The 12,786-nt window shown below is 47.9% G+C and overlaps 1 protein-coding gene across 1 annotated transcript; it reads right to left on the reverse strand.

Moving 5' to 3' along the window:
- Window positions 1–335: 335 nt before the first annotated feature.
- LOC135912064 (forkhead box protein C1-like) lies at window positions 336–3,652 on the reverse strand. The gene has a single exon (XM_065444442.1). The coding sequence runs from the start codon at window positions 3,410–3,412 to the stop codon at window positions 2,159–2,161; it is 1,254 nt and encodes a 417-aa protein (XP_065300514.1). The 5' UTR covers window positions 3,413–3,652; the 3' UTR covers window positions 336–2,158.
- Window positions 3,653–12,786: the final 9,134 nt, after the last annotated feature.

The following is a 12,786-nucleotide window of genomic DNA, read 5'->3' on the forward strand; positions in this document are numbered from 1 at the left end:
TGCCGTGAGAAAGTAACATTCGGCTGTTGAGGCGATATGACGCAACCTCCTTAAAATATTCCATTTCAGTTAAACCGATTCGTTTTCGGTAATGCGCTATTCTTATTGTTATCTATACATAAGAAACGTGGAAAAGCTATTTGAAGATGAGTCAGGAAATTTTTCAGCCTGTTCACCTTAGAGAAGATGGCCCCACAAAGCCACACCGGCCATAATTCGAGCGCGGTTCATCTTTATACTTTCGATGTTCGGTGAACCATGCAGGATCGACTGCATGCGATACTCAAAACAATTGCGCCTCTTCGACAGCCATGATCAACATTGTCATTTACAGTAATAAAGTTGAGAGTAAGAAGATATTCCTGGTCGCCACTACAAGAAACGGGTACTGTGGAGGGTGCTCCACTGCTGGCTATTTTCCGAGTGACCACAAGGGCTTGGTATGAAACAAACAAATGGTACTGTTTAGAATCAATGTTTTATTTCTCTCGCCTATTGCAGCTCAGACACTTCTTTTTTTTTCTTTTGCGGCATGTTGTGTATCTCTTTCAAAACATTTGCTGTCAAACTGGGTTTTAAACCTACGCTGCACGTCGTCCTATAGGCTCGGCGGAAGGCAACAGTCTACGAGCGCGTGAGGCTGGCTTTGGCCGATGCTCTCAGGGCACTGCAATATGTTAGTGATAAGGTGAGACCTTCATCAAAGGTATACAGCCCACAGCGCTTGTGACAGCAGCTGACTCTGGAACCCGTTAGCCTGGCTTCTGTTGCTTCCATGGCGCTCGAGAGCTCTCGATGGTGAGAACAACCGTTCTGGTCACCACTCATTGCTCTGGAACGCCAGGAGTTGCGCACAGAGCTCCTCTACACGGCCCAGCAACAACTGTAGTGATGCGCGCAGTGGCTTGCCTGTTTCTGCCGAAGGTAGTGGAGAGCGGCTCAATTCAACATTACCCCCTCCCGGCTCAATTTAAGCTCCTATTCTTTTGTTCCTTCCTCACATTTTTCTTTGCTTGTTTTATGGCGCAGTATTTCCATTTAGCGAGCGCCATAAGACTTGAAGAAAGGCCAGCATCTCGCGCTTCGTCAGGTAGCCAACAACGAAAGACATGTCTTCCAAAAATATGATGATATTATTAAAAAACGGGAGCACAGCGGAAGGGTCGCGTGCAAACCGGGGAAGTGATCGCTTTATCCCCACTAAAAAAGCTTCGGTGAATGATTATCGCTTTATAGCAGATTCCGCGCCGATTGACTTGAAATATGAGGTCAAATGTCAAGACGGGGTGAGAGAAATAGATGAGAGATCTCGAACTACTATTAAGTTTTAATGATGCCAAAATTGTTCTCTAGCCTCGACATATTAGTCGTATAAATTACAGTTTAAATTCAAGCATTGGTGACAAAACCCGTTCGAATTTCTCTCAGTGCACACTGTGAGAAAGCTAACGGACAGGAACGATGGTAGACCGCCTCTGACGAATACGTATGCCGACTACATATTATATCGCTGGACTAATTGGAGTGAAAGCGCAAAAACCCAAAACATTTCTCACAAAATTTACATTATTATTTCATTTTCCCTCTGCAAAATTCGTTTTACAGCAGTCACAACTTTTTCTGAGTGTAGTGCGTGATGATACTGACATTAAATGGCGATAATAACATCACACGAAGCACCCATTTGCCTTCCTTACAAGCTCTTTTTTAAGAAATTTAGCATTTCTTTTCATGCATTTTTTAATGGTATGAGATTTATACAGCGCTTACTGCCTGCAGAAAAAATGATTATGCTTGACAAGCATCAATGGGCAGAGTTGGACCGCAATGAAGCGAGAAGCGTGCCTCTTCGCCTCAGTGGTGTCCACTTCCGCCCACAGAATATGAGCAGGACATGAATGCATATACATATCGAAACAACATGAGGACATTACCTAACACTTTTCATTCAGAGACTAGCAGCACGTGTCCATTATTGTGGCCGGGCAACGCGTCCTAAGACTGAAGCGCAGCACGGGCCCTTGAATTCGTGCCAGTTCACATCCACACAAAATGTTCACGTTCCAGAAGCCTCTTGGTCGAGACGGATCACGCACAGACCCCGGGCACGGCGCAGTACGACCGAAGAACTTGTTCTAGAGAGGAGGTGCCACAGTACCTAGTATCGGGTGCAGTCGTAGCCTGCTGTGTAGGACCTCTGGTAAGCGTTGTTGAGCGGGAAGCCCACCTGGTAGGAACTCTGGCCGCTGGTGGTGCTGTTGCTTCCTGGTGCGGCACTCGCACCTGCGTACGCTTCCCTGAACCCGTTGGAGGCCGCGTACGCTTCGGAGGGGTCGAGCAACTGCTGCTGCATGGTGTACCAGGCCGGCCGGGAACCTGCGTAATGCTGCTGCTGCCCGGCCGGCAGGGAGTCCGTGCCGGTGACTACCGCGGCCTCATCGCTGGTGGAGCCACCTCTGTCGGCGTACACTCCCGGCGAGCTGCACGTGTAGCTTAAGGTAGCCGGGCTCGGGCACGGTGTCATGGCAGCCTGGAAGAGGGGCCGCGAATAGTGGCTCAGTTCGTCCGCCGCCTGGTCACGCGTCATAAGGCTGTCCACACTGAACGCGGACAAGGACGGGTCAAGTGCCAGCGCCCCTTGCTGCTCGCCAAGCGGCTGCGTCAGGGGTCGTGCCTCGTACTTGCACGAGGCAAGCAGGCAAGAGTCGGCCACGGGCTCCGTCTTGGGAGTGACCGCCTGGTGACTCTCGCCGGTGGTGCGGCCGCTGTTGGGGCCGTTATTCGCCTGTTGCTTGATTGCCGGTTTCTTGTCCTCCAATTCAGCCGTCTTCCGTTGTGCCTCGTCCTTGGCGGCGTCCTTGGTGCTGTCCTTCTTCTTGAAGCGCCGGCGTCGGCGCAGGTAGCTGCCGTTATCGAACATGTTGACGCTGTCCGGGTCAAGCATCCAGTAACTGCCCTTCCCGGGCTTCTTGTCATCGCGAGGCACCTTGACGAAGCACTCGTTGAGCGACAAGTTGTGTCGTATGGAGTTTTGCCAGCCCTGCTTGTTCTCCCTGTAGAACGGGAACCGGTCCATGATGAATTGATAGATGCCGTTCAGCGTGATCTTCTTCTCGGGCGCATTCTGGATGGCCATGGCAATGAGCGCAATGTACGAGTAGGGCGGTTTAACCATGTCCTTGGGCGCCTGCTGCTGGATGGCCATGGCACCGGTCGCGTACGGTGCCGCCACGTACTGCGGCTGGCGACCCATGCGGCCCGGGTACGCTCCCAGCGGCTCTTGGCCGTGCGCCGCACCGTAAAGCTGCAGTGCGGGCGAGCTGGCCCCGGAGCCGCCCGCCGCCGGCGGCGACGAGTAGCCGCTGTAGCGGTAGTAGCCCTGGCCGTGGTGGTCGCCGTACAGGCTGTGCATGCTGCGTGGCGCCGAATGCTGTCGCTGCCGGCGTAGGCTCTCAGGCGCCCGTCCGCGTCGTGCCACCAGCACGCGCCATGTTCCGGGCGAGGGAGAGGGTGGGAGCCGCCCGTGGATTGACGCGCGGGGTCCGCGCTCGCAATCCCCCGGCGTGGGGGCGGCGGCAGGGCTGAGCTCGCGGCTACGCTGCACTCGGTCGACTGCACTGGCGGTGAACAAGCCGACAAAACCGCATGGACTTGGCCGGCCGATCGGGAAAAAAGCGGGGCTCGAGTCGCTCCCCCTCGCGTCGGATCCCGAGCTCGGGCTGCGAGGAGGAAACTGCGTGCGAGAGTGAACCACGCGGATGGAGGGGGGGGGGCACAACGCGGCCACGGGGGAGGGACTGCGGTCCCGCCCCTTCCTGCGCTGACGTCGGCCCCGAAGGGCACCCTGGCCACTCCCTTGCTGCCGCCGTCGATAGGGGACACCCGAACCCGCGGCTGTCGGCACTTGATCGAGCCCAATTCTGCCGCCGCCGGCCAGCTCTGCTCTGGGCTAATGGACGACGGCACTTCAACGGAGCTTGCGCTTTTGTCCAGCACTCTAGTTTTCCTCTTCCTCCCAGCCAGCGCCAACGTTTTCTGCTGGCCGTTGCAGTGCAGCGCATGATGTACGCTGCCATTATTCTTAATCCCCATTTTACAATGGATCTCGTTCGTTATATTGCTGTAGCCTGCCGAGATCTGAGGGCTGCGCAAGGCTCGGTCTTGCTGTGTTTACGCCGAACTCTCGCATGCTGACGTTTTCCTTGTTGTGCACTCTGGTAATGACCTGGTGAATATGTATTTAAAGGGAACATCTGGGCCTGTATTCATAAAAATATTCTTACGTTAAAAGCGTTCCTGCCAGCCAATAGTCATGTGGGACATCTTATTAGCGAAGGTGATCAGCCATGATAAACAGCACTTACGAACAAATAGCTTTGTGAATTCAGCCCCTGAGCCCTTACTGATAAGTTGAGCTTTTCTTTTTAATCATTTATAAGCTGTCCACACTGCCAGTGCTCATTGGTAGGCTAGTTGGTTTTGGATAACGGTGAGAGCCTCACAGAACGTAAAGACGAAAGACAAGTTTAGACACGCTCAGTGCGCTGAATTTTCAACTACATTTATTTAAATGGCACACACAAAAATTTTAAAAAATGAACAGTATGTAGACACAGAAACAGTTTTCGAATCGTACTCACATAGACACCGCGAAGTTACAACTGCGTATTATCACGTTCAACAGACACACCAGGAAATTGTAACTCTTTTTCTGTCAACATCAAAGAAACCGTACTCACTCGTCTCCTTCATTTCACCATTTCACATGCTTTCGTAATATTCTACGACATCCAAAGACCTGTGTGAAACATCTCGCAAAGAGCGTAACGCACGGGCAGTCACCACAGTGGCTGCCTAAGTAGCCGGCAACGACCTTGGTGACGTTGTAGTGATGCTCCCTGAGCCTTCATTTATGCAAGGGCCGGTTGTTTATTTTTTCTTGTTTCATATATATACATATATATATACGCCTTGCTACCGGTTAATGGTATCGAATACGCAACGCTGTGAGTGCATTGAACAAAGCGCTTGCGCTGCCGAGTAAGCAGACGTTTGGCAACTTTTTTTTTTTCCTTGTGTTCACGCACTAGCAAAGTTTCTGAGAGCGCTCAGGAGCGGGAGACACTTGAGCGTTTGCAGAAACTTTGCAGGAGATGATGTCCTTTCGGTAGAGTGTTGAGTGCCGCTTGGTGCGTGCGTCAAACTGAAACAATTCCAGGCGGAAACACGTGTACGGTCGGAAACTGAAAACATATATACCACCTTTAATGGGGTGTTACTTGAAAACTAGAGGCAAGTGCATTCCATTACTGGCACGCAGCTTATGCTCACAAGTATTCGGGTTCCCTGATGTGCGCGACTGCTTATGGAAGCACAGTGCTCCGACCTGCTTTCCACTACGGCGCAACTATTTATTAACATAAATCTGCTTCGCCAATCTACATTCGATATCCAAAATCTGGAGGAAATTTTCCCAGTGTAAACTTTTAAAGTTCCTCAGTATCATGGGCGATGTGACTTCGAGAACATAAAATGGCCTCCCCGTGTTGAATACTTCTCAGTTTTATATCGCGTGTAGTCCACGGCTATGTGTTCGATTTCTCAGTCCCGCAAGTTAAATGGAGCAACCGGAGGCAAGCTCTTTCTAAACTTTTCTTCCCTACTCCCGATGTGATCAAACAAGACTACGCATTTCAACGAAATTTTCGTACAAATAATTGCGGAGAAACGTCGGGGTGCCGCCATGACATGCTGTTCACACGGGTGATTTTTTTTCTTGATTTTTTATGCGGAAGCGTTTCCTTGCCTACCCTACCAACTTTGAGCTTGGATATGTTTCTGGCCACTGTTTATAAACGTAACCTACGTGGTGGCCCTCTGTCAAAATAATTCCCCTCATTTGTCAACGCAATGCAATTGTACGAAAAGATGCATCGAAATCTGTACCAACGTAATTTTAGAAACAGGGCCTGTACTCACAAAAAGCTGTGGAGCTATAGCTCTCCGTAAGAGCAATTTCCAGTCATTCCTGACGTTGGACAAATATATCATTGAAGGTGGCCAGCCAATGACAAACAGCACTTACGAACAAAAAACTTTCTGAATCCGGCTCCAGAAATGTTTTCCCCATTATTTAGATTCGAACCAAGAACCTGTCAGCTGTGATAGGGACGCTCTACCACTTCTCAACGACCGCAATGCGTTGCCCGTCTAAGAAAAAAATTAATGAAAAATAAATGTTATAACTTTATTCTTTTAGTTCACAAGATCGCTTAAACTAGTCATATTGAAGGCATAATCATCAAATGTAAAATCTATTCTTTCTTTTGTGGTGCAAATTTAACCTCAGACTTGATAGCCATCGCACGGACCGGATCTGTAGTTAATCACTTATTCTGAATAAAGACGCAAGAGAAGAAGTTTATTGACTGGAAAAGGCAGAGAGGTCGGCCGGAAAGTGGAGTATCTGGCCTGCTACTCTGCGCAAGGGAAGAGAAAGAGGAGAAGAAAGAGAGTCACAATGGGGGATGATGATGGGGGAAACGAGATGCAAGAACCCATCGCATAAATACCACCATCACAAGCGCGAGTCCAGGCCCGTGTCGCTAAGAAAAGTGAAAAAGCACGCATTGCCTCTATCGTCTGCCAACTCTCCGGCCATACGCCTAGCAGGAGGTCCTCCAATAGTTGTCTGCTGTTTAAATGTCTCAAGGTAGCTGCCAGTGTCAGTCTTTCGCGCGCATACCCAGGGCATACCATGAGCACACGGTCTCAACAACGCCACACACTGAACAGTCCGAGGAGTCCGCGAGTCCAATGATCTGCAAGTACCGGCGCGTGAAAGCGACATCTAAACGTATATATCAGGCAGGCATGAGGGCGTGGAATTCCACGCGGAACAGAAAAATGCATAACGTGAACCAGCCTTTTTAGGCGGACGAGGCGAGCACCTGGCCGGGTCCAGTATCTCCTTGTCGCACTCCTCATTAATTCCGACAGCAGGTATCTGATGTCTCGTCTACAGGACGGCACAACAGTTCGCATGCAGGCCATTGTTGATGGCTCGCCTTGCTTCAGCATCGGCCGTCTCATTACCATTGAGCCCGCAGTGTCCCGGGATCCATTGGAAATCTATCCGGTGGTCTTTTTCTTGAGCGCATGAAAGGGGCTCGGTGATCTGCTGCGCCAGAGCCTGATAGGCGGTGTGGTGCAGGAAGGACGAAAAATTTGAATTTGGAAAGATATGTGTGGTACTTTAGTCATTTGATCCAACCACTTTTTGCAAAAACTGGAACATTGAAACATCAAACACAGTTTCTTCTCGTGGATCATTTCCGACGATATATATATATATATATATATATATATATATATATATATATATATATATATATATATATATATATATATTGCATCATTGATGGAAATCTTTTGACTGCCATTACTTGTGCCCCATTGTGTTATCTTGCTTTGTATAGCCCCTCCTGCATGAGCCAACACTGTTGATCCGCAGTATCTTGAAAAGAAATAATTAACTATACTATTCCCTACATACTCGCTTTCATGAGCATTGAATTATCTACGGAGCGCCATAATCGTCATAATGCATCAGTGGGCTAATATCCCATAGAATTCTCCGATAGATGGTCGTCAGACATCACTCTCGCAACATTTTTTGACTGCACAGCGAAAGCACTATATTACATTTGATTCGTAAGCAGCAAGTAGTCGCAAATAGGTGTCTGGCGTTTCACAATGCGTTAGCTTAGTGTCACAGAGAGAAACTGTAAGAGAATATGGTGTTCTAGAAATAGCGCCCCCCCCCCCTAAGTTAGCCTATACGCGATCCGCCTTTTGCACGCAAAGGAGCTCAAGACGAGTTTGGGTTCTGCACATGAGCAGTGTTACTGACGCTACGTATTGGGTAAGCTAAGACGCGACAGTCCGCTGTATCCTCCTAAATATCTCTACTACTGCTCGTATTACCCATACGTCGGTGCCAGTGGACCGGAACCACATTCGCGTGTACTACGCGGGCAACGTCGAGCAACCGCTGCCGCCACATCATACTCCAGTTGCGCGCAAGTGACAATGATAGCAGTGACATCAGGCTACTATTGGTGCTGAAGAGCACGGCAAGTACAGTAAACGCGTTTACACCAGTGACACAGTATAGCCTTTCGCGCTTACCATCGTGTCGCGATTATAATATGTGTCAGTGTCTACGCGCGAGGCGTCAACTCTCGCACGAAACCAAACAAAACCAGTTTCCGGCTACGGCGTTTCGCTAATCAATGTGGAGAAGAGCACACGCCAGAAACCATCTCGCTTTTTCTCTCTCTCCCTTCAAACTACATGCTGCAGCATTTAGACTGCATTTTTACCAAGTGAATGAGCATCTTCGGTTAAGGCCGTCAAGGGTAAGAGAGAACAGCTGAAAAGAAGCCTCCGCACTAAAAATTTGACTAAAACGAACTTGCCCATGTCGACCAGTTGCGGTATCAACGACTGTTGTTACTTATTTTAGCTCACATAACACGCGAGATTTGGCTACAAAAGAGCCTCATTTCCCGAAATCATAAGTCGAAAATGACAGCTCAAAACAAAAGAAGGAAAGAAAGAGAACAAAATAGCCTGAACATTACGCACCTCGTCTGAAAAAAAAAGGGGGGGGGGGGGGGAGATCCAACGCACGTTGGAACCTATGAGACGCTATACAAATAAATGCGATGCATACAGTTGCCTTTATTTTCATCCTCTGCAACGTGTTATCCCATGCCATGTTTGTTTATGCCTCTCAAAGGTCCCAACTTCAATTAGCAAAACATAGAAAAGAAAACTTCCCTTTTGTAACCCCGCCGACAAAAGAAATATAGGCTAAGAACAAAACAGAAAGTAACAAACACAAACACATCATATGGGGTGCAGAACAAGCCCATGCCCTGCCAGAGAAGTTAGTAGGGGGTTGGCGCCAGAACGCAAGAGTTGAGGCAAACTAGAGGTTTATCAGAAATGCACGTATCATTGAGTCTGTCTGGCGAACTAGAAAAGGTAATGATAGGACTTATCGTGCGTGAGGATAGTCATTTTGCATCACCAACTGAATATTTATTTATTTATTTATTTATTTATTTATTTATTTATTTATTTATTTATTTATTTATTTATTTATTTATTTATTTATTTATTACCATCACATACAGCTGCTTTTAAAATATCGCCTGTGGTAGATAGTGCAATTCGACCTTTACAGCAGGATTACTTGAGAGGGAAGGGGCAGACATTAGTTGATCGGTGACCAACGACACAGAATTGGTTAAGTAATAAATTTAGACCACATTAATCTTACAATAATATTATTACAGCGCATATAGTGATCGCGCAATGTAACCTTTGAGCACTCAGAGCATGTCGGTTAAGCAATGTGGCGTAAGCCAGAATTGACCAGTCAACGAACACTGGCACACTGGCATGCCTGATGTGCATGCCATATGCCGTGTGATGTGCACAGTGCGCCGTTGGTTTTTATTATGTTTATTATTTGTGCGGTCCCTGTTTATTGCATCGACTGTGGGTATATGTGCGCTGCATGAAGCGTACTCGTGCACTATACTTAGTTTCGACTTCCACGTTCTGGTTTCATGCGTGCATGCGTGCGTGCGTGCATGCGTGCGCGTGTGTGTGTGTGTGTGTGTGTGTGTGTGTGTGTGTGTGTGTGTGTGTGTGTGTGTGTGTGTGTGTGTGTGTGTGTGTGCGTGCGTGTGTGCGTGTGTGTGTGTGTGTGTTTCGCTTTCACATCCGTAAGAACCAGGAAACAAGGAACACCCACGAAGATGCAACTGATTGAGATAGAGAGAGAGAAGCAAAATAAATGAAGGAAGTTTAACGATGGTCGCACCCGGTTGGTTACCCTACACTTGGGGAAGGAGGACAGAAACATAAGTTGGAATAAGGCGTAATCACCCTCCCTTTCTTCCCGAAGCTAGGGGAGGAGAAGGAAGAGAAGGAATAAAAAACAACGAGGTCAAGCAGACGCACCTCCGATTTGCTAGCCTACGCAAGGGGAAAGGGGTTAAGGGAAGAAAAGACAGAAAAGGCAAGGAGGTACTTGCAATGCGAACACGCGCAGTTGTCCATCATGCCTGCAATCGGTCACACCAAGCCAGTCAGTTTCATGAACACTAACAATGCCCGCGTCGCTTTGTAAGCCTGCGATGCTGGGATTCATGGTCCAAAGAATCTGAATATGGTCTATTGTCTAGCCGGTTTAACACTCTTCGAAGGACGTCGCGTTCGACGTCATAACGATTCAAAAACACAACACATGTTCGATCGTCTCTTCGCAGTGACATGAGTCGCAGATAGGCATATCTGACATAATAAGGAATGAGTAAGCTTTCATAAAAGCCACCCCTAACCAGAGCCTGCACAGCAAAGTGGCATCACGGTGGGAGGAATGCTATGGAATCTGCAGCTTCAATGAAGGATCCAGTCTGTGGAGACGACAGTTCATCATAATCGGGGTATTCCACGAGGTTTGCGTCTTGGTGCGAGCAAGTAAACAAGGACCCCTCGCAGCCGCTGTTCTTGACAAGGCTATATGGCAACTTCCCGATTTCTTTTATGGGCTGACCGGACGGCACCATCATCAAGGTCGTTACCGACGATGCTACAGTGCACCTCCAGCCATCGGAAGATGATGTCATGTCCCTTCGTGAGTGCTTGATTGAGAACTTCTCTCGTCTTAAATACCAATTTGTCATGGGTTTTGCGTCGTAAGGCTTACTGGATACACTGAAGGGTGGCGTTGCAATCCCAAGAAACTACCCATTTACGAGGTTGTGCTTGTAGGGTGTAATTAACAGCATCACGCAGGACGGTAGTATCTGTTGCTGTAGAGGTCGTCATGTGGGACACTTTGTACTTTATTGTGACTTGTAAGGCCGGTATTGCCACAGGGCCTATTAAGCCGGTGGCGGAGTCTGATCATCCGTCCACATAGATGTGCGTTGCGTTCTCAGTCCATGTGCCTCAATGTGGTGGAAGGGTTATATATATATATATATATATATATATATATATATATATATATATATATATATATATATATATATAGAGAGAGAGAGAGAGAGAGAGAGAGACAGAGAGAGAGAGACAGAGAGAGAGAGAGAGCGATTATATAAAGCCTTCAGGCAATGAAGTCAAGGAAAGCATAGAGGAAATGAGAGTGGGTGAAAAGATTAATTGTTGCCGTTATGGACCAAACCCACAACCTTCGCAGTACGTATGCCAAGGTGTGTTCCACTTAATATCTTTGTCCGTCCCGAGCAGAACTTGACCGCACAAGAATCAAAGGCTCTTATTTAATCAGCAGCAAATGCACCATATGATGGATCTAGATGCAGCTACTGCAAGCCGGGCACATGATTTGGAAATTTTTCATTTCAAGATTGTAATCAACCTGAGAGGACTCACGCACCAGCTAACCTTCGTGGAAGCTCACGCCTAATTCTCACGTAACCTCATATTCAGTGTTGCACCGGCGCTGCCAATGCTATCTTTAGTGAGCAAGATTTCGCTTGTCCTCGAACAAATGTCCTATCGCGAATACATAGTTACACCAACATGCATCCTATCCATGTGGTAGCTCAGTAGCTATGGCGCGGCGAAGCTGAGCTCGACGTCGCGGGTTCGACCCCAGCCGCAGCGGCCGTAGTTTGATGGGGGCGAAATGCAAAAGTGCTCGTGCACTTAGATTTACGCGCACGTTAAATAACTCCAGGTGGTCAAAATTAATCCGGAGTCCCCCAGTGCGGCGTGCCTCGTAATCATATCGTGGGTTTGGCACGTAAAACTCCAGCATTTAATTAAATTGTTTTCGACATGCATCTTCGCACCAGTTCCCTAGCCAGTCTGCAAAGAGACACGTCTTGTCTGATCATGACATGACTATACGATATGCCACCTGTTTCAAAGACAAATAGTCAGCTTTCTTGAAGATAGTCCAATTGAGATAATAACGTATTAAATATATTTTTTGGGGGGGAGGGGGGGCAACGCATTATTTATTAACGATGGTGGATGTCAGGAAGTGTGTGATTTCAGCGAGTGTATGGGGGGGGGGGGGAGGGTTCACGAATGACTCCTTTCAATGTTATTCTGAGACAGCAAGTAGAAACGGAGGGCAGGGCAAGTCACACAAGCGCCGTTGCGAAATTCGCGTCTGAGTAGCCCGTCTCGACTCACCCGAATCAGTATAGGCATTGCTGTGCAACGTGCTTGACAGGGTGAACAGTCGTCCGCTTTCAGAACGAAATATTGTAGGGCGCCTAATGCTCGCCAGAAAAAAAAAAGAAAAAGAAAAAAAAGCAGAACCGTGCAGTCGACTATAAATGCATGGCTCCACTTCCGGAGGTCTACGATCTTGCACAATAGACTTTGAGAAGGCTGTGTGCTGGCCATCTACTGTGAGCGCACTTTACGATCTTCGCGCTTCTATCCATTCTCGTTCAATCCACTTACACGTCCTCACGCGCAGGGTAGCCGAACTACCTATTCTTATTATATTTGCATTTCCATAATTACCTTTCTTTAAGTAAATGCACAAGCTCTAGCTTATGGATTTGGTGTACGACTAAAAAATTTTAAATCCACAAGTCTAACTTTGAAAAACTACTAAGACCCCATATAGTTCAAGGCCCCCAAAGCCTCGCTAGATTTATCGTACAATCAAAACAATAACCCGCCATGTTTGCTCAGTGGCTATGGTGTTAGGCTGCTGAGCAC

Source organism: Dermacentor albipictus, chromosome 1 (assembly GCF_038994185.2).
Source record: "Dermacentor albipictus isolate Rhodes 1998 colony chromosome 1, USDA_Dalb.pri_finalv2, whole genome shotgun sequence".
Lineage (NCBI taxonomy): Eukaryota > Metazoa > Arthropoda > Arachnida > Ixodida > Ixodidae > Dermacentor > Dermacentor albipictus.